Below are 23,527 nucleotides of genomic sequence, written 5' to 3' on the forward strand. Positions count from 1 at the left end.
ATACTTCGTTAGTTCACAGCATTACTTGTTTCATATTTCTATGAATAATGGTAGAATATGTTTGGAAAAATCAATTATCTCTTGCCCCTCCCCGCCCCTTCCGTCATCAATTATTTCGGGTAATTGATGCTCTACTGTAATTCGAGGAAGTTTGTGAAGAGGATGCGCTACTTATTAAAAGGCGAGTATTTTCATAAAGTATTACTTCTGAAGAAAATTTATATTCCCACTGACGTGAACTACATGAAGATTATGAGGTTTAGGTAATTGTTACGAAGAGACCGAATGTTGTTGGATTTAACTATTTTTTCCCCTATGGTGCGCGTTGTTAAATGCAATATGCGATTGTTGAACAAGCTTAGGATATTCAGTGTAAAGTTTTGCGACCACAAGAGATTTATTCAGGGTACCTCACTCAATCTAATTTAATATTTATTGTATATTATGCATTCTCAGTTACACATTTGTTGTAATGTGATTTAATTAATTCGAGAGAGCTAATAAGCTGACGTCTCTGGTAACGGACTTCTCCACAATAAGAATAGTATTTTAATTTATGAAATGAGTGTCATTGACTTTGACTTGATGTGAATAATTAACTGGCGTTCTTAGAGTGAATTCATTTATATTTCAGTTTGACCCATCGCTTATAGTGCGCAATTTGAATGAAAATTTAACCATGCTCGTACTTGTTGAGACACGCGGTCGTTGTTAGGAACAAATGCGGTCTACGGATGAATCCCGCCGTTAGTCATTCCGATGTTTGAATTTTGACGAACCATAATCGTAAATATAAAATCACTAAGAAAATGCTCTTGATCGCGATGGTTATTTTATTAAAATGAGCGGTTTGGGCGTTGGCTTAGGCCATCTTCAGACAGCACCATCAGCTTAAGTTGACGATGCGTAGAACTATCAACTGACTCTTCAACGCACATCAACTTCAGCTGATGGTATTGTCTGAAGATGACCTAAGCCTAGGCCGAAACCGGTAATGTTAATAAAATAACCATCGCTATCAAGACTGTTTTTTCACTGATTTTATAGAGATTACAAGATCGATATTTTCCCAAAAATGTTTTTAAAAATATTCGCAAATCCGAGATGGAAGATTACTGTTTCTCTTCGAAAACTTTACAATTTCATTGGTGTTGACAGAATCGGAGAAAAGTACGCGAGGGTGAATTGGACGTCAGGCGAATATCGCCTACCATCCTGCATAGTACATACGATGGCATTTGTAGCTTTGTCTGACGATTTAAGTTCCAGGAAAACCATGGGACGCTTCTACGAGCAAAAAAAAATAGTTTCAGCATCGGGATTCGATACCTCTACCTCCGAGGCGCGTATCTCGCCACAAGCATACGGAAGCGGAAAAGCAGGATGTGGGCTTCGAGGTCGTTAATAATGCCTAAATCAACATAGACATGAAGACATGCGACTGCATGCTCTTGAATCCTCGCTCGTTACACAAAGTAGTTACGCTGGCGGTTCTCGAGAAACAGAAATAGAAATTCGTTCCTAGAAAACTGCGTGTTTCCCAGGGAACGGAATTTTTCCGTTATGTGACTGGATGTTAATGTAGCTGTGTACAGTTAGTTTAACTTATAATTCATTCTTCTAAAATTTTATTACATGCTTTCTCTTCCTGTTTAAAACAGATGATTTCACGATGACTTGGTAATAAGTCGAAACTGGTAACATCATTTGAATGACCTGAGATAGATAGACACATATGATGAAAACATTTTAGCAGACAGTCACTTCTTTTTTAATAAGTACGGGGTTCCTTAGCTCTCTTTCACAATTACTATTATTATTGACCTAAAAGAAGAGTTTGCATCGTAGCGAAAGGTACTTTAGTCTCTTCCTTGATGTGATATGGAACATAATAAAGTAGTGCTATTCTATTTCAATACTTCTCTTCGCTGAAGCTGTGAAGTTTTAACTACACATTTCGTTTCTACCGGTCTCAATTTAAAATCAGTGCATTGTTCTTGATCTGAAACGACACTATTCCCTTTCTCTTTGTGGCGTTATCTATGAATTGTTTTGTTTCAAGCGTTTTTCATTTTTGTCTGAGACACATTTCGTTTAGCTATCGACAACTACTGCTGCATTTCCAGAATGGAACGCTATGATACCGAATGATCAGTGCAATTTACTTAATTGATTTACCACCCATATTTCAGAACGACTTCTCTCTTCTCTACCTGTAGTCTCATCGCCAGTGGGTTAAAAGCAACACCTTCTTAGTTTGAGAAGCTATTGTCATAAGCCTCCAAACAGCTGAAACAACACAAACGCAAAAAGCGATGAACTAAGAATATAAGTACAAAGGAATGCAGGAAGTAAAGAAATATGATATAGTTTACTTTGTGTGAGATGACTACTGTTCGAATTTATCAACGATAAAGTTCTCTGCCATTAGCAGCGCTATCCGACTGACGCATGTAGAGATTTCTTGTGTCAGTTTGCTTGTCTTATCGGCCTGTACCAGCGCAATTAAAGGCGTTGCCCTAAAAGTGTTGACCTTTGCTGGGAAAGTAAATTTGCACTACATGAAAATCTCTCGTTGAAACTGCTTCTTTGTCAAATTCATTTTTGTTGTCGCTTCTGTTGAAAACATTGATTCTGGAACGTTGCGTCTGAAACCTACCTTTAATCAGTTGTCTTGGCTAAATAGACTTAGATATGAATGATAAATTAAAACAGTTATCTGCGTCAGTCACTTTTAAGTTGTTCTCACGATGCGTTTCGAGAGCTTACACACTCTTCTTCGGGTGATCAAAGTTTTAAAGTACAGTTTTGTTTGCGGGATGTTGCCAGTTGTCTCTTTTGAGCTGCATTACGCTACAAATAAGGTTTAATTTGCACTTGATATCGTAATGTGGTACTAGAACTATAAATTGTATTGTTAGGTTAGATTATCTAAACCATGTCCTGTGTCGTTAATATGAGTAGCTGTGGCAGGATTATTGGGAGTTTTACCCGTAACTGCATTTGTGTGTTCCTTAAATTTAGTTTGGAAGCTTCGTCCTTGCTTGATCCCCATATTGCACTTTATCTTGTAGACACTCATGTTGGAAATGTGTCTTCCTTGGGTTTCATGTTACGTAGCAGTCCATTATATAATTTATTGCTATGGAAAAAGTCAAGTTTTCCATAACATCATCTCAATACATTAGCAATTTTGTGTGAAATGGCACAGAAGTAGGGAATGCACACTGTCCTATTGTCTGATAGACCAGTGTCCTTGTTTTTGACTGTGTTTCCAATAGAGCAATGAGAAGCGTTGGCGTATAATAAGCTCTGTCTCACCTGAAATATACAATGCATCACTAACTCAAGGCATTTTTCCAGAGAGACTGAAATATATCGTTGTTAAACACATGAGCAACACTAATACCGTCAGCAAATTACAATTTGGATCTCAGAAGAGTTTCTTTACTGAGGATTCCATTTGCACGTTCATTCACCAAATTGTACAAGTATTAAATAACAAAACAGCCCCATTTGGTATTTTCTGCAACCTGTCTGTGAATCAGAATATTGTCCTACATAAACTCAAGTTTTATGGGATTGATGGTATAGCCAACCAATTGATGATGTCATAAGTAAGCAAAATAATAAAGAAAGTTGTAATTAGTAATTCAACCAATGTGGTGTGGGGAAATTAATCTGACTGGTGAGATATCAAGCCTAGGATTCCTCATTGCTCAGTCTTTGGTCCATTACTGTTCCTTATATTCCACATAAATGACCATCTGTCTAATAGCCAACAAGCAGATTTAGTTGTTTTTGCAGGTGACCCTAGTACTATAATCAATCCAAGCATACATATACAACTGCAGAAGAAATGATAGACAAAGTTCATGATAGTATCATTGATTGGTTTTCTACAAATGATATCACTCTTAATTTTAAAAAGACACAACATATTCAAATCTGCAAATCTAGGGGTACTACATCAGTGGTAAGTGCAACACATGGCGAAGAAATAATGAGTACAATGGAAACTTTAAAATTCTTAGGTATTCATATTCATAAGAATTTGAACTGAAAAAAGCATGTTTTAAGACTCCTGAAATATCTTAGTTCAGGGCACATTTGCACTTAGAATAGCTGCAAATTTTGGGGAGAGACAAATCAGTAAGTTGACATATTTTTATTCAATGATGTCATGTGTTCTAGGGTAGCCCTTCTACGAAAAACTCTTCACTGTTCAAAAACGTGCTGTAAGAATGATATGAGGTGCTCAGCCACTACTGTCTTGCTGACATCTGTTTAAGAAGTTGAGCTTTCTCATTACTGTTTCATAGTGTATTTATCCACTCATGAAGTTTGTTGTAAATAATACACTACAGTTCAAAAGGAAGAATGATGTACATAATTACAATAGCAGAAGAAAAAAATGACATTTGTTACTCTACATTGAGATTTTCTTTAGCAAAAAATGGGGGAGGGGCCACAATGCTGAAACAAAAATTTTGTGTTAAGTTATCCATTGATATAAAATGCCTGGCAGGCAGCAAAGTTAAGTTTGGGAACAAACAAAAAACTTGCTCCTTGACAATTTCTTCTGTTTCACATTTCTGTTAGTGTAATGTCTAAAGGTGGTGGGTAGGAATTATTATTATTATTAGAAACACTTTATAAATACCCAGCATGTGCCATATTTACTAGTTAATTTGCGATGCGAATGTGTAGTGATTTGTTCCACATCATTCTGATTTATTGTGAAAATGATCCATCAAATATTGAACTAACTAACTAACAAAGATAACAAATTGAACCTCTATGAAGAACTTGAAATGTTAATTCACAACAGGAAGCATAGGCATAACTGACTAAATGACAAAGCTGAGATAATGACAGTGAACTTTTTTTGAAGTTTCTCAAGCAGGCTACATAACAGGAAGTAACTGTTACTATTATCTTTTCTTTAGTTACTTCAAATGACCAAACCAATACGATAAGAAGTAAATTTGATGATGTGTGTATATATTTCCAGTGTTGATATTTTTAAGCAATAAGGGTGAAAATTTTTATTTGTATACATGTTATATGTGTCATTGATATGTAATGTAGGCTGGTAATGCTCTTTGGATTACAGAACCCCATATTTCGACATCTGTATAATCTCTAGAGTGTTTGTGTTGTTTTATTCATGTGCCATTTATTAATGAAAATGGATATTTCCTTTCACTGGAACATTTATACCTTATTTGTAGTGAAATAAGTTCAAAATAGGAAACTAGACACATGCACCAAACAAAACCCTAATATTAATCGTTGATGCATCTGGAGATGAGGGTATTGGTCCTCGAAAAGTGCCTCTCAAGAAACTTAAGTGACTGACACAGATAATTGTTTCAGTTTCTCTTGTATGTAGCAGTCGCGTTTTTTAAAAATATGGTCGACGTAACTTTAGATACACACACAGCTAGCTCCCACTTGTATGTAAACAACTCCAGATATCTGTTTCATGCACGGATGCATAACAACAAGAGCAATTGCTTAATATCTCGAAATTTAAGTTGCGAAATGTATATGGTAAGTTGGCACCATGGAAAATGAACAACTTTGATATTTCAATAATATTTCAAGATATTGAAAGACAACTTTTTAGCGAGCTATGGTATGGAAAGGGACAGACTAGACCCTATGTCTAAAAAGTTTTGAGACAGATTTCATTCTTGCCGTATGAGTGACGTTAGCACAGTAATTACAGTTGCAGCTTGAACTAATAAGCAACAGACGTGCATTCGACCAGTCGCTTATGAACAGGCAATGTTAAATAATGTATGTGCAGATATAGTGTGTCAACATTATTTTGTCACATATCGCAATAGAGCAACATCCCTAAATCAAGTGTTAAGACATTATCCGGAATGTTTCAAAGAAGGGGAAAGTGTGTGCAAAGTCAGTCCCATACGTCTTCACTCCCAAAAAAACACAACAAAGGTGTACACTTCTGGCGACTTGATTGAAATGCAAAACGCAGATTATTCTATTCTGGAAAAAATCATCACCGATGGCGAGAGTTGGTTTTATCAGCGCAAAACTGCCACAAAAAGAAAAGTATGTTAATTCACATAAAGCGTCAACGGTTTGACAACTTAACCGTCATTCAAATCAATGTGTCACGTTAGTTAGACAACATCCCAAAAAAGAACTCTTCTGACAAATTCAACTGGTTGTATGAAGGTTCTGTGTATTGTACTTAAGTGGAGGGACTCTGTGGAACAACTGAAGCATTAAAACCGCAATTTAAACATTTCTTTTTTATTATTCAATACTAACTTTTTGCACTGACAGGGTATATTTTTGTATTGTTTATACACATGACTTTTTATCTACCATGATCACCATCATTGTCATTAGGCATTTGACATTCACTGATGTTTAAAGATCTCTAGACTTTTTCAAGTGTATCTTGAATCTTAAGCATCCACGTTGTTCCTATTTGTTTTTGAATTCATCTACCAAACTTTCATCAAATCGTCTTCCTCCCTCGTTTCTTGACTCTTGCAATCTAGTGAAATATTTCCTTGGCTCGTTTCAAATCTACGTGACTGCCTGCATGTCCTGCCCACCTCCATGTCATTTCGGTGAAAGTCACGATTCATTCTGCACTCCAGGTTGTTCCCTGATACATCTGTTTGTTTTTATATCTGAGGAACACTCAATTTTTTAAATAGATCTCACTTCTTAATCTATGTCTCAGTGCTATAAAACAAAATTGACAACATATATTAATTGCAAAATTCCTGTAGCAGACATGTTGCTTAAGCTCCCACTACTCTCTCGTCATTCATTTCTCATGGTCCCAAACGTAAGAAGTAATACATTCCAGGTAGGAAAGCTACCCTGCCATTAGGTTTAAGCTGGAGTTCCCAAACTTTTGGTGTGATGGAATACTTTGCGAATCTCGGTACTTTGATGGAACACCTTGTTTATTTTGAAGGTTAATAAAATTTTAGAAAATGAGAAAAACTTGTTTTATGCAGTGATTGTTTCAATTTTAACTCATAATCAATAACATAGAAAACATAAGGAAATTAAAAAAAACAATTAGTGTCGTCAAAATGTCGAAAAAATCTGCCATGTTAGTAATAGTTTTTCTAAGAGCACTTAGTCACTTCACGAAGAATACAGTTTGGGAAACCCTAGGTTAGAGGATGTGCACCGGCTACAGCCAGTTTTGGTTACCACTGACCGCCATCAACATGTTAATAAATAAATTTCTCTGTTTTCACCACAAACTTGCACAGATATTTCACACAGAAGAAAACGCAACGTGCGATTAATACATTGACCTCTGCCATTTCGCTTTTTAACGTCACTGATATGTCTGACTGGTATTCAGGCACGCTTTCGGATTATCGAAGAGAAAGTGTCTCCTCTTTGCAGTTTAAACAGCGCCTGCTGCTGCCGCTACAATTCTGCTCACTATTAAGTCACAGTCGGAAGCTTACACTGCACTCAAGTTCTACTCATATGTTTGCTTCCTTCACTCTCCACCCAGTCATTATCTTCAGGTGCTCCAAACACAGAATTTCGTCAGTTGGTTTTGTAAGTTCGTTGCACATCTGTACGCCTTTCTATTCGATGTCTTAATTGTACATTATCATTGACTCATTACAATTTATTTTCAGGCCTACTTTCAAACGTGGTCTGCATTCTTTCGTCCTTGTTGAAGTTTATCTACAGTAGAGGCAAACAATACAAATCCGTCCAAAAAACAAAGATGGTTTATATGTCAACAATTAATACCTTTTTCTTTGTTTTCCAGTTTAACCCATATCGACTGTTATAATGTTGGTACTGGCGCGGGATGTTGGAAATGTCACATACTTTTAAAGCCTAAATAACGTTACAGTGTACTGCGTTTTCTACACTATTTTGTATTTTTTTCCGAATCAGAAACATGCTCTTCATCGAAACAGTCATTACCTATTGTAACCATATGACTCAGACACATTTTTTGTATATTACACACTAAAATTTTTTGTTTTCACGTTGTAGGTAGTGGGGAGTAGGCGTGTCAATTACGATGATAAACAAACATTCGCATTCCCGTCACTTACTAAGAATACTTTTATCCTCGCAGCGTATACACAATGCGTCTAGCATGGAGCGCGTACTGCAGAGAACTGACTGGCAAAGACACAGTTGTTCTTTCTGCGGTAGGGCAGCGGATGGAGTCAGTGTCTCTACGTCCCCACAACGTCTTTACTTCTTGGGCTCTTTATACTTCATTCCTTGTTCCTTTCATGGCCTACATTTCTGTTTGCAAGCCTTGGTCTTTCTGATGAATGTTCTTAGCTTTTGTCTTCCTGTGTTGTCATCTTGGCTACTTTTCGTTTGATGGACTCAGGCAGACATGCAGTTGCTGCCTTGTGTATAACTTGTTGTATTGGCTGTATACCTAGTTCTCGTAAGAACGGTTTTCTAGCCATATTATTGGTCTCGTTATTTATAGTAAATGCTGTTTGAGGATGTATTCCAGAAATATCGAGGACACGGGAAGATATTGCACAGTCTCGTTTTTCTTGATGTGGAGTAGGTGGCGCACACTTCATCCAATGTATCGGTTAATGTTTTGTGGAATAGTACTTTGTGATGATTTCAGGCTTCCTTTTCCTCTCTTGTGCTCTCATCTGTTTTGTTACTGAAGTGCACAGATGAAAGATGTCTCACATCTTTTTCCTTTTTGGCATATACGAGACGATTGTTAAATCCTTTTAAAATCCAAGTAAGCTACTATTTACTTCAGGTTCATAAATTCAGGAGGAAATTCGGTTTCATTTTTACGAACATATTCGGTCCAAGTGAGTTTCTTCTTCAGCAGCTCTTTAAACAAGCTGCAGCTTGTTAACCAATTGTCTGCCGTTTTACTGCGGCAACTCCCCTCAGCTGCATTGTTCAGGCGAATTAAACATCTTACAGCGAGTTTGAAATTTTGTATGGCCCAGCTGGTTGTTTACTGGCATATCACCTCATGGCGTGGTGTGTGTGTGTGCGTGTGTGTGTGTGTGTGTGTGTGTGTGTATGTGTAACAAGTCCTGTCATCACTGAGCTTTAGAATTTTCGGACTATTCACCGATAGCTTGCTTCGTACATACTGGCTAAAACTACACTTCCCTCCGAAAGCGACCAGCTGTTCATCCGCTGCAGTATATCCAGGCAATGTGTCTTTCATGTTCGCCTGGAACAGTTCAGATATTTCCCGTTGTGTCAGGGGGACAAGGAAGGAGCCTCCACGCGTGCACCATCTGTCAGATAATGCCGGTGTCCCCCGGAAACGTTTCAATAAAAGACAACGGCCAATCCTTCCAACACCGGAAAAGCAGAAAGAATGGGCCCTTCTCAGAGCCAATTCTGACGATTGCAAGCCTAAGCGTAGAGGGTATCACCAAAAACAAACAACAAATCATATCACAACTTTGCCGCACGCTCAAATGGGACATACTGCGTATACGAGAAACACACAAGAAAGAAGGGGCAATAAGACCAGAAATAGAAGGAATGAAATTAGCCATAGAAAATCCACATTCTAAATATGGCAGCGCTGTCTTCAGGAAACCTGAGATGGCCATAATATCAACTAACGGAACTACATACAATAACATAGAATTACTGACTGTCGAGTGTAGCACCGTCACCGTAACGTCAGTATAAGAGCCGCCCGGGGAGAAGCTCAACTTGACTTTGCCGCCAGACTTCAACAACCAGAAAACACAGTTCATCTTAGGAGACTTCAACTGCCACAGCACATCATGGGGCTACAAACATACAGACGACAACGGACATAAATTAGAGCAGTGGGCGGAAATAAATAACTTATCCCTGATCCAAGATACCAAGCTACCATGCTCGTTCAGCAGCAAAATCTGGAAGCGCGAATACAACCCTGATATTTATTTTGTAAGCGCAAACGTGGAAGACCGATGCTTAATAACTGCATACGCACCTTTTCCTAAAACACAACACCGACCTATCGGAATCCAAATATACGCTGCTTTGAGAACAACGAAAATACCATTGCGCAGACGCTTAAACTTTAAAAAAGCTAAATGGACAGAATATGCTGTGGAACTGGATGCAGAAATAACAAATCTACACCCAATTCCAGAAAATTATCAAACTTTCGTAGAGACCCTCCAAAAGGTTTCTCGAAGACACATACCCCGAGGCTGCAGAGAGCATTTCATCCCAGGTCTCTCTGACGAATCAAAGAACATCCTGAGGGAGTACGAAATGCTTTACGAACAGTACCCTTTTAGTGAAGAAGTAGTCCAATGTGGAGAAACACTAATGGAAATAATTAGTGAACCAAGACAAAGGAAATGGGTCGAAACGCTGGAAAGAATGGATATGACCAACAGTAGCTAAGTCGCTTGGAACTTAATAAAAAAACTTAATTGTGACTTTGGGACAGCTAAACAATGCTCTTCAATAACACCCAATCAAATTGCCCATCAGCTCCTACTAAATGGACAACCCAACAAGAAATGTCAGAAAATAAAAATCAGCAGAATTCAGAGTCAAGAGTCAAGCAAGTTCGAAATACCATTTACCATGAAAGATCTTAATCATGGAATGAACTCAATGAAAAACGGGAAAGCAGCGGGAGTCGACGATATATGCGTGGAACAGATCAGACAGCTCGGACCTAGTGCCAAGCAATGTATCCTGCAGCTCTTTAATCATTGCTTAAAAACGTGTAGGATCCCAAAGATGTGGAGGAAATGAAAGGTAGTGGCGCTACTAAAACCTGGGAAAGACGCAGGTCAACCGAAGAACTACCGCCCAATAGCACTCCTGTGCCATCTGTACAAACTGTACGAACTAATAATCCTAAACCGCATAGCAAATATCGCAGACCAAAAGCTCATTCCCCAACAGGCTGGATTCAGACCCGGGAAATCATGCACCAGTCAAATCCTAGCACTCACAGAACACATAGAGGAAGGGTTTGAAAACAAACAAATAACAGGTGTAGCATTGGTGGACTTAAGTTCTGCATACGACACCGTCAGTCCGCAGCTCGTGGTCGTGCGGTAGCGTTCTCGCTTCCCGCGCCCGGGTTCCCGGGTTCGATTCCCGGCGGGGTCAGGGATTTTCTCTGCCTCGTGATGACTGGGTGTTCTGTGATGTCCTTAGGTTAGTTAGGTTTAAGTAGTTCTAAGTTCTAGGGGACTGATGACCATAGATGTTAAGTCCCATAGTGCTCAGAGCCATTTGAACCATTTGAACCAACACCGTCAACCACAGAAAGCTCATGGAAAAACTGTACTGTACATTTAATGATCATCAGTTCACAAACATTATTGAATCTCTGCTGCAAAACAGACAGTTCTATGTAATGCTGGACGGAAAAAAAAGCCGATGGCGTCGACAAAAGAACGGTCTCGCCCAGGGCAGTGTGCTGACCCCCCTACTATTTAACCTATACACCAATGATCAACCAACACCGGAATGTACTACCCATTTCTTGTATGCCGATGATCTGGCCATTACAGCGCAAGGAAATAGCTTCGAGGAAGTAGAAGGGAAATTAGAAAGCTCGCTACACGTAATGTCTGAATACTATAAAGAGAACTCCCTCAAACCAAATCCATCTAAGACACAGGTTAGCGCTTTCCACCTCCGCACAAAACAGGCAAACAGGAAGCTGAACGTCATCTGGAATGGCAACAAACTGGACCATACGGACAAACCAACATACCATGGTGTCGTGCTGGACAGATCACTGACATACAGATATCACTGTGAAAAAACCTGCCAAAAAGCTGCTGCCAGGAACAATATCTTAAGAAAACTGACGAATAATAAATGGGGAGCTAGTCCGACTGTATTACGAACAACTGCTCAAGCACTTTGTTTCTCCACGGCAGAATATGCATGCCCTGTATGGTCCTGATCCACACATGCCAAAAAAGTCACTACAGTCCTTAATGAAACATGCAGGCTAACAACAGGATTCATGAAACCCACTCCACTTGGGAAAATATACAAAGCAGCTGGATTCTCACCTCCTGAATCCCGAAGAATCGCGCACGAACATACAGAAAAATTTAAACAGATTTTCTACGAGCGCCACCCGCTGCATGGTTCTTCATGTGGACGTAGCAGGCTTAAATCCCGCAAGAGATTTCTCACTAGTGAATTGAACGAGCCTCCGAAGGACTACCCTGCCTCACGAGAAATACCCAGCGGCAGTACATCAAGCTGCAAGATTTGGAGAACGCTGAACCGCATCAGAACAGGCGTAGCACCAGTTAAAGCAAACCTAGTGAAATGGGGCTTCAAGGACGAAGGAGACAACAAATGCGACTGTGGTGAAGTTCAGGATATGGAACACCTTCTACAGTGTGTTCCATCTGCCCCACAAGGTGTACCCTTGACGAACTATGGCTTGAGAAGAGAGAAACATTGGACTTGGCCCGACATTGGGCTGAAAGGCTTTGAAACAAATCTCCGGACACGAAAAAGTAAAGTAGGTATGTCAGGGTTACGTATTTTCTTTCCGTCTTGCCTGTTCTGAATGCTATCAAATCCTATGCATCTGAACAAGAACAGTGACTGGTACAAACTTATCTAATTGTGAAATGTCTTCTATTCCAAAACAAATTGTGTCCCACAGATCTTTTAGATTCATATGTCCATACAGTAAAAACTTGCCAAAATAAGTAACTCATTGAAACCCTTAATTTCAGTCACATCTGTCTCTTTAGTGTTTCGTTTCCGGGCAGAATTCCCAGAAATGCTTCACCTACTCATTAGTATGTTTACATATTTTTTCGAACATTGGTCCTACTTTCATCAACAAAACGAAAGGAAGCACCTTAAGATCGCTTTCGCAACTGGTTGCATCTCTCACATCTGGCACATGAATAACAGTACTTTGAGCTCGAGTAGTTACATTTCTTGGTGGAAGGTTCTTCACCCATTTCGTTCATTCTTCTTTTCCCAAATAGAAACTATAATTTAAAAAGATTATTTCACTGATGTCACCATCCGTCTGTGTATTAGATCCATGTTCCAATTCTTCACACGCATCAGATGATTCTTTATCTGATTTATCACACGTTTCTTCTGATTCAGCTTCGTCAAGTACCTGTAATCTTTGTTTTCGTCTTTCGTTTCCTTCTTACTTGCACACAATGCAGACTGAGTTATTAACATACAGTTACAGAAAACAGCCTTAATCCAAGAATTTTATTTCACTTGGAGAGCAGTTATAATAGCAGTATTAGACAACAATCGGTTTACTTAACATAACATGTAATGCGACAACAACGAAATTAATGCAAAATTAAAAAAGCTGACTCTTGGTATTATTTCCATTTTGGTTTCATTAGGATGGCGCGGGGTGTCCTGAATACCTCAGTGTATGTTTTCGGCAATTAAACGACAGTTATAGTTGAATTTTAATGTATTTTCACTTTATTATTTACATATCTTAGAACTTCATTCTCTGACTGCCAATTCTTTGACATCATATGTATAGATATACGATCCAATAGTGACGTTTGTGCTGGACCGGGATTCGAACGCAGATTTTCCTCTTATCACGAGAGGTGGCCTCAACCACTTCGATTATTCGTGCATTCTCCCCTGACCACCCAAAACTTCCACATGTCATACTTGCTCATATCGTAATCTAGGAAAGGGTCCGTATGATTTTGTGAACCACTCTGCAGTTAGTTTGTGTGACACAGCGGGGTAGAGAGAAGGGGAATTGCGTGCTCGCTCTTCATTTTGCAGATCTATGCAAGAGGGAAGTGCATGAGCACAATCTGGCGAACTACTTTCAGTCAGACTTCTAATCTCCAGCCCCGCTTTTCCAACCTGTTACACCCCCAGAACTTAATTTATCTTTAATATGGTTCTACTGTACTTAGATGTGGTGCAGATATTCAATGTCTATTCTTAACACACGTTATTTAACCATATACATCAATTTTAACGATTAAAACATTATTTCTAATAATCCTCTATTTTTCCACTCACTGCAGTGAGGCAACTGTCAGTCATAGAGAAAAAAATGAGTATGATCGGTTTTGTAGGGAATTTAATGTTGTTTAATTTTGTACTTTGAAACGTTTTCGCTAGAAGCCGCGGTTTTCTAGATGGTCAACGCTCACACCTCACCAGTTAAGATTTTCGATATGTTATTCATTACACTCACCCCTACCACTGTACAAAAACTTGCGACCACATGAATTTTTCCCCTTACTTTCCTTCTCTGACTGCACTATAATAACCTTTCTTCCGAAGTACCATCCGCGAATGGAAGATGAAGGAAAGGAAATTAATTGACAAGTGGGATCGGTAAACGCTGACAGCGAAAAAAATTGATATTTTCGCTTTTATTTCTCTATAATCCGCTCAATTTGCCATTAATAATAGTAACTTGAGATGAGTTCTACTACGAGGACTAATCAACAAAGGCAGATTGATCTTTTCATGTAGCTTCCGTAATAGTTTCCATCTGTACCATGCATATTTGAAAAGAGCGGGTTGTTATGTATAATGTCCATAGGCGGCAGCAATCTCGTACCAGTAGGTTGGTAGTAACACTCTACTTAGTACACGCTCTTTCAATTTCACATACCAAGCACTGAAGGAGACCCGAGAGGAGCAGTACGACTCAATGAAATTCCGTGTTTGTTTAAACCAGACAGCCAATGTAACTTACGAAAAGCTACAGCAAGCGTACAGTGAAGATGTACTGCTTCGTGCAACATTGTTTAGGTAGTCAAGGACGTCAAAGAACAGCGATTTGCCCCTGTTGAACAAGGTGGGCCTAATATTTAGGCTTATGCTGTGACTGAACTCAGCATCAACACAGCTGCTGTAACTGACAGTGAAGATCAGCGGGTAATGGCAGTGTCTTTACGATTGCGCTTGGTCACCTCCATCCGACGCTGTTTGTGCCCGTCGAGTGTCACGTCTGTTGGCCCCCTGACAAAAGGCTGTGTGAGTGGAATCCAGTTTCTTTGCGATGGAACAGATGCATTTCTGGACTGAATTATCACCAGCGATGAGTCATGCCAGCGTCATTATGATCGTAAAGGTAAACGAGCCAGCACATTGTAGAAATCGACAGGTTCTCCAACACCAAAAAAGGCCGAAGTTGTTCCATCTGCAGGGAAAGTGATGATGGACACATTTTTTGACTGACTGGAATGATTTACTAGCATGCCGTTCCCGCTCACGCTACTGTTACAGCATCATACTACCAGTCAGTACTGGCTAAACTGCGGAAGCACACTGCAATGCAACGTGCAGAACTTTCTCAGACTGGGTGGCGACTTCAATACGACAATGTGCGGCCTCACGTCGCAAAACAAGTCACGCAGTTTCTGGCTCTATTCAACATTACCTGTGTAACGCATCCGTCTCACAACCCCGATATTGCACGCTATGATTTTTTTTTTTTCGTTTTTGTTCCGGCGCTTAAGGCTAAGCTTCGGCGCATTCAATTCGAGAAATCGGAAGCAGCGCTCAAGAAAAGTGAGGCGATTCTCAAGGTCCTGGCAGAATGGCTATAAAAAGTGCATTCAGGCAGGAGCAGAGTACTTCGAAAAATATCACGTAAAAATTGTCTTTGTTGAACAGCGCTCGTAGATGCAGAAGCATGTAAATTCCGTTCTTTGACATGAGGAATGCTGAATGTGACGAGCATGTCTGACGCTGGTTATAAACACGATATAACACGTTTATCGCTCGTTTTCCTACGGCAACAAGCAATAGTTCAGTTCACTTATTTTCCATCTGAATATATTCTGTCCAGTGCTTTGTGACGGAAAGGAAAGGCAAAAAAAGAAACATAATGTAGGATATTAAGCTAAGAAGTAAAGGAAAGCCATATGTAACCAAAAAAAAAAATGGAGGAAGGAAGATTAGGGTTCAACATCCCGTCGACATCGAGGCCATTAGAGACAGAGCACCAGCTCGGACTAGGGAAGAATGCGGAAGGAAACAGATCGTGATATTTCAAAGAAATCAGCCCAGCATTTGTCTTTAGCGATTTAGGGAAATCACGGAAAACGTGAATCTGGATGGTCGAACGACGATTTGTGTAACAAACAAAGCGATAGCTGTTGATCAGAAAGAACCAGCACAACGTGATGTAAGTTTAAATCCTTAGAATTTGTGTTGCGTAATGAAATAAAACCAAATATCTTGTACTTTTGGGGTTCAAACTGCACGATCTTACCATCCTAGGAAACCCTCGTCTACCATTAACCAACAAATTAAGTGCTGAAACTCGTCGATTTTCTTGAAGTGAATTACAGGAATTTTCTTTTCAGTGATGTCAGTACTGCATTCTTTGTTACATTAATGCCCAGAAATAAGAGAGATGATGCTGTGCACATTCAGTGTTTACTTGGAAGTGAAGCATGGCGCTTGTTTACCTAGACTCTCATTTTTATACATTTTATAAAAATTCGAAGCTTATTACAGTTTTTCGACACTTTTTCTACCAGAGGTCAGTAAAGGGTGAAACTATCAATCTGCATTCCTTCGAATAAAGTGATTCGTAATGCGAATCTGTTATGGGTTTTCCTGTTTTATTACTTTTTGACATTCGCACTGCCAGTATACAATTGTTGTACACCATGTACTGTCTTTCACACATCGTACAATGGCTTAAGGAATGCTGTTGAAGACTTGAGTGTGGCACTTCCAGGCCACTGTGTTCTTATTGCCTACACAGATGAATAGTGATTTAGAGTTGATCAGTAGTGATGGTTTCTTTATGCCCAAAATACTTTTCTTCTATTCATCATCGCAATATGTTCATGTACTCATGTGAAAAAATGGCGGAAATGGAGATTAGAATAAGGAAACGTGGTATATTTCTAAGCGTCTTGCTTGCAGTGTGACACTTCTTCACCGAATCGTTAGTTTTGCCTCATTGAGCCTCCCTCCTGTGTTGCAGTTGAGAACGTAACGTACTTGTGCGGCAAGATGACGCTGGACGGCAACGCAGTGACCTCGGGCTGCGAATGGACGACCAAGGGCGCGTACCGCACCGAAGCGTGCGCCTGCACCTCCTACAGCTCCACAGGAATACCTTGCAACTCGGCCACAGCACTGTCCGGGCAGCACTTAGTGGCGCTGCTAGTAGTTACGCTCGCTGCCGTCTTGGCAGCGCTACCTGCGGCATCCGTTTTCTGCAGTGCATAACAGATGGCGCAGCAGCCACCTCGACAGCAGTGTCGCCTTTCCGCCGGAACTCCGTCGCTGGCAGTTATTCAAGCCAATGCGCATCAACCATCAATTTTAGGAGACAGAGGGACGATACACACAAAATTATTTTGAAAGGTTGTCAATAAAGCTACAGCGTACCAGAATAACTGTCCACACCCAATACAGTTATTTTACGACTATTATCCAGGATCCATAATGTACATACTTGTCATAAACGTACTAATTAATAATAATTTATTTATTTACTCTTAGTGAAATTTTAATTTACCATGGAATTTTGAGTAATAAGCTTTTCACTATTGTTATATGAATAGAGACATCAACATGCTCTGCAAAAAGAAACGTGACTCGTCACGCATTTCATATGTTGCTTCACTTTCGTTTCATTTGGTGTATTAGAAAATAAGATCTTACAAAGATACCCTCGAATTATCATTTTTCTGAAAACAGTCCTCATTCTGATAAGGAATCAATTGTAACAGAAGAAAAAGTAAAACAAAAAGAAAAAAGATCCGTTAGTTACATAACTCTTTTCTTAGTTTCCTATAGATTCATCACAACACTGCAAAGGTATTAATTAATATACTTGTTGTTAGCAAGCGACAAGTGTGAATTTTTTGTCAAGTGATAAAGCATGAGAGGTGTACAGGTACACATGTTACTAAATTTGAAGGCATAGCAGTGAAGCTATTTTCAATACAGTATAACCGCATTTGCGTTGGCCATCGCAGCTGTGACATTTGGAACTCTTTGAACCTTAGGAAAGGCATAACTGAACATGAGAACCTGAGGCAATGAATCCGTACTCAGGAATGCAAAGTATTTGCTCCTACCCTGTTTGTTGCCCCTTGCTGTCATGGGGACTAAAGAAAATAGATATGTATGACTTTTACAAATGCAGGTACAAATGCGAATGTTTTATTTCAGCTTTGAACAATCTTTACATGCAGTCGGTGTCGTCAAAGTTAACGCAATAATAATAACAATTAAAATAATACAAACTTCGACAGGTGTCATTATCTACAAGAAACTAATGCAAGATGGATATCCTGTATATATAAGCAAGTTACAATAACAACGAAAGTTTCCTATTAGAGCAATTACAAGGTAAATGAAACACGCAGTTAAATGAATGACGAACATAATAAATAATTATACAGATAAATGACAATAAGTACCTACATAAAACAGCAATAAAATAGTTACTTAGCATGGCATATACAAAGTTTGTTGTTCATTTGTCGTTCATTCTCATAAGAAATGTGGGCCATTTGTCACACACTCAGCGAACTCTTGAGCAGAGTAAATTCCTTTACTTTTCATTCAGACTAATGCTAAACTTATTTACTGTCACTGTGTAGTTATTTTCAGGTAATTTGTTGAATTAGACAGGACCAAGATATTTGCGACTGTTATTGTTATGAGGCCGCATGTCAAACGGCATATTTTTAGTAACATTGAAGAACGCTATCAGAAGGTGCACAGATACTAGTTTTCCATATTGTTTTTTTTTTAAGAAAAGAAAGAAAACTTGCTTAGTACTTTTGCATTTGTTCCTAATCTAAAAACGCCAGATACTGATTGTGGAACAGTAATCATTAAAAAGCTACTTCGTTATGATTGTAATATATTTGGACAAAACCATGTAATAAAATATCTGTTTATGTTTGTTACCAATAAACAGCAATAAAAATTGAAATTGTCAGGTACTATTGATTCAATCCTCTTTCCTTTACGGACTGTGCATGAGAAGTAGTTTAACGTAGTTATACTGCATAGAGACTCGATACTATATATAGTTGACAACGCTACTGAATAACAGTGTATAACACACATTTCGAAGCTGTCGTGGCATGACAAGCACGAACACCAAAAACGTTGGAGGATATGGAGGTCGATTACTAATCATCTATCACCCACAAGTCATGAAGACTGATCCGAAGTTGAGCTGTATACGTGTGATATAGGGTTGGGGGGTCAGGTGATCAATGGCTTACAGAATACAATGAAGGTGATACAATATGACAATATTACTTACTGATATGTGTTGTGAAAGTGGGGGGGGGGGGAGGAGGAGGCGAAGGGGGACTGAGGACCACACAAGCCCCTACATATTTGGAGAGTGTCCATCACATCTGATACTTCCTTAACATTGTTGATCTGTCAATACTAAGCACAAATATAATGTAATATAATATTAATGGGTTAATATAATATTAATGGTTTGTAGGTAACGTGTGTGCAACTAAATGAACTCAAAGCGGTATTCGTAGTCTGTGCAAAGCCTGGCTTATACCAGAGCGAGCACAAGCAAAGTCATACAAGCGAGAATTCTTTCTGGTGTAAATGGTAGACAAGCGCGAGCGAAGAGTATTCGTTCGAGTTCAGTTCGCATTCGCGGGAGTCCGCTCGTGTTCGACTGGTTGTCAGCATTTTAGTGAACCATCAGACGAAGTTCGCTTTTTCTCTGCTTCGCCGCTAGCAGCAAACAGAGCTTATGCCTTCTGTTCGTCTGCGAACTGCTTTTGTTGTCGACACGGTTGCGTGATCGCTGGAATGGGACGGATGAGAATGTAATGTTGGCGATAGAGGAATACAAATATCATCAGTACTTGTGGGATCAAATGCCGGAGTAGAAGATTTTGTTGTGGACACGGTCATGTGAGCGATGGAATAGGTCGGATGAGAATGCAATGTTGGTGACAGTGCTTGTGGGACCAAATGCCGAAGTGGAAGAAATACGAGTTGTAGAAACTTGTTGAAGCACTCAAACGTCCAACTCGGCATGTGAGTAAGGCAATACATGTATTAGATGCTTGCATCAGGCAAGAGCGGATTGAGTAGGCACAAGCTTTATATTTCACTGTATTACAGAGGGAAAGCACAATAAATTTTCATGAAAGTGGGCAGGTTTAAATGTTTATCTATTCTGCTGATTCAAATTAAAAGCGTATGAAGGATTTGAGCATTCACTTTGCTTACGTTCACGGTAGTTGTTTCTTGCAAGTGGTGATGCGCTGGCACACATTCGGGAGGCCGGTGTTCAAATCCCCATCCAGCCATAAAGATTAAGGATTTCCTAGGTTTCCTTATATCATCGCAAGGCAGATTCTGGGAGGTTTCTTTTGAAAAGCGCACAGCCGATTTCCTTTCTCGATTCGAGTGTGTGTGCCGTCTCTGTTGACCACGTCGACGACGGGACGTTAAACTATAATTCTGCTTTGTCCATTTCTACATCTATATCTACATGGATACGCTGCAAATCACATTTAAGTGCCTGGCAGAGGGTTCATTGAACCAGCTTCACAATTCTCTATTATTCCAATCTCGTATAGCGCGCGCGGAAAGAATGAACACCTATAGCTTTCCGAATGAGCTCTGATTTCCCTTATTTTACTGTGGTGATCGTTCCTCCCTATTTAGGTCGGTGTCAACAAAATATTTTCTCATTCGGAGGAGAGAGATGGCGATAGGAATTTCGTGAGAAGATTCCTTCGCAACGAAAAACGGCTTTCTTTTAACGATTTCCAGCCCAAATCCTCTATCATTTCTGTGACACTCTCTCCCATATTTCGCGATAATACAAAACGTGCTGCCTTTCTTTGAGCTTTTTCGATGTACCCCGTCAGTCGCTTCTGGCAAGGATCCCACACCGCGCAGCAGTATTCTAAAAGAGGACGGACGAGCGTAGTGTAGGCAGTCTCCTTAGTAGGTCTGTTACATTTTCTAAGTGTCCTGCCAATGAAACGCAGTCTTTGGTTAGCCTTCCCACAACATTTTCTGTGTTCCTTCCAATTTAAGTTGTTCATAATTGTAATAGCTAGGTATTTAGTTGAATTAACGGCTTTTAGATTAGACTGGTTTATTGTGTAACCGTAGTTTAACGAGTTCCTTTTAGCACTCATGCGGATGACCTGGCTGAAATCTAGTTGCTGTGAGACAGAGAGCGTTGTTGCGGCTGAGAAGACAATCCTTTGATCACAAGTGGTTTTCCACATTATTTGTTGAAATCGATTTATTGATAGTTACACAAGCTGCGACATTGTCTCTAATATAACAGTTACCCGTATATACAATAAGTTTCCTTTTAATTTAGGTCTATGGTCACAGACATTTTGTTAACAGATTACCGGTTTCGGTCTATAATGACCATCATCAGATCTGCAACAAAAAATGGGAAACACATAAATACACTAGCAGATTGTCTACAGCTTCAAAACAATACATAGAGCATAATGAAAAGTACTGCTGACAAATACATGCACTTGTGCGCTTTAAGTATGAAGAGGCACTGCAGCCATAATGGCACCGTCAAATGTTAAATGCAGAATCAGCACCGGCATCGTGAAATATATATAAATAACATCATATGCACGAGTCATGTTGTCAGTAGCACTACTGCTCAAAACAAGATGCCGTACAGTAGCCACAAGATGTTTGTGTTGTAGGTTCACCAGATGTCGCTAATGTCGGCATACACTAGTTTTCAATAATTAATTGAACAGCGAAAATAAAGGGGGATCCAATAGTTGAAATCTGTAATCTGTTAACAAAAAGTTTGTAACCATAGACATAAACTAAATGAATTTTATTGATATTTAGTTATGTAACACATTGTATGGCTACCAGTTCCGGTGGTTCAATGCACCATCTTCAAACCTCAGCTAATGCTGAAGTGGTTAACGCCATCCATATAGACGATGCATCGGTGGTCAACGTAACTGGTTTACGCAGACTACCCGTAACTGTGATGTTGTCTGTTGGAGAGACAAACTGGCAGACGCACAGTAAGTGACATCATGGTTCAAAATTGCTCTGAGCACTATGGGACTTAACAGCTATGGTCGTCAGTCTCCTAGAACTTAGAACTACTTAAACCTAACTAACCTAAAGACATCACACAACACCCAGTAAGTGACATCATAAGGACGACTTTAGGTGTTTCATTTTCTTACGTAAGCGAACGGCCGTAATCCCCCAGGCCTCCAATTACAAGGATGAACATACAAAACCATTTCCAAAATGGATTAAAGAGTTTAACAAAGCAAAATTACTTAAAAAGGCGGCTAAAAATTACCTCTTAAGCCATGGTCGTCAAACGGCGGCCCGCGGGCGGGATACGATCCGAATGAAGTATTTCTGAGGCCCACGGTTCTAAGCCGTATTTCGTAACAATATGCATCTAGCAAGTAACAGCCAAATCCAAATACGTCAAGTAAGGTTAAGAATTTCTTAAGAAGTGTAGCTTTCCTGCTCAGCAATAAAAACACGTACATAGACAGTAGTATTTTAAGATCTTTTTTATTTCGGTCGTGACGTAAATAAAGTTGGCGACTTAATATCGGGTCAGATAGAGACACACCGGGCCACTGAGGGATTACAGGACGTGAGAGGGGTAAGTTTTCTTGTTTGTCTTCCAGTACTGGCAACTCACGGACTGGAATGGAATATATTTTGACGTGGAAGTTATGTGGATTCATAACGCGTATTACAGAAACCGTCGTCTTCATATCCTGTTCATCTTTGTAGTAGGAAATATGAAATTAAATTGAGGGTGTTGTAATAGAATAAAGTGAGTAGAAGAAAAATGATATTCAAAACAATTGCTAAACATATGTGATAGTATAAAATGTAAACTTTTAAGGCCGCAAATGTCAGAATTAATAAAATATTCCGGGCTATTATGCCATGGTCAAATGGATTCGCCGCGCGGGATTAGCCGAGCTGTCTTAGGCACTGCAGTCATGGGCTGTGCGGCTGATCCCGGCGGAGGTTCGAGTCCTCCCTCGGGCATGGGTGTGCATGTTTGTCCTTAGGATCATTTAGGTTAAGTAGTGTGTAAGCTTAGGGAATGATGACCTTGGCAGTTAAGTCCCATAAGAATTCACACGCATTTGAACATTTCGAATGGATTCCATATTAAAACCTGTCAATTCGTCCTCATCTGCGGAGGACAGATCCCAGGAGGATTGTGGCTTTATTGAATGACCGATTCACACCCTGGCTCGCTACTGACTACAGCAAAATTCCGCTTCCATGAGCTTCTGCGCAATGGAGTGACGTTACATGTTTTGAATACGCGAGTGCAGCTGGCCGTTGTCGACTACCGTCGTCCGCTGTTGTTATCATCCCATGGTGGAAGACTGGTACACATCTCCTTCAGTACCGGAATTCAAATGTAATTCAGTTTTACACCCTCCTCCGCCCTGTTGAAATTACTGGGGTATTTTCCAATCTCTATGGCTTCTCTTTGTAGCCTTTCATGGTATCTGCTTGTGGCTGCCAGTACTTG

The 23,527-nt window shown here is 39.7% G+C and overlaps 1 protein-coding gene across 1 annotated transcript in view; it reads left to right on the plus strand.

The window, feature by feature from the left end:
• Positions 1–17,211, plus strand: part of LOC126413112 (uncharacterized) — a 165,422-nt gene extending 148,211 nt beyond the window's left edge. The window contains exon 4 of the mRNA XM_050083004.1: positions 16,964–17,211. Coding sequence (XP_049938961.1) covers positions 16,964–17,211 — 248 coding nt within the window. The remainder of the gene's footprint in view (positions 1–16,963) is intronic.
• Positions 17,212–23,527: the final 6,316 nt, after the last annotated feature.

This window comes from Schistocerca serialis, chromosome 7 (genome assembly GCF_023864345.2).
Source record: "Schistocerca serialis cubense isolate TAMUIC-IGC-003099 chromosome 7, iqSchSeri2.2, whole genome shotgun sequence".
Taxonomy (NCBI): Eukaryota; Metazoa; Arthropoda; class Insecta; order Orthoptera; family Acrididae; genus Schistocerca; species Schistocerca serialis.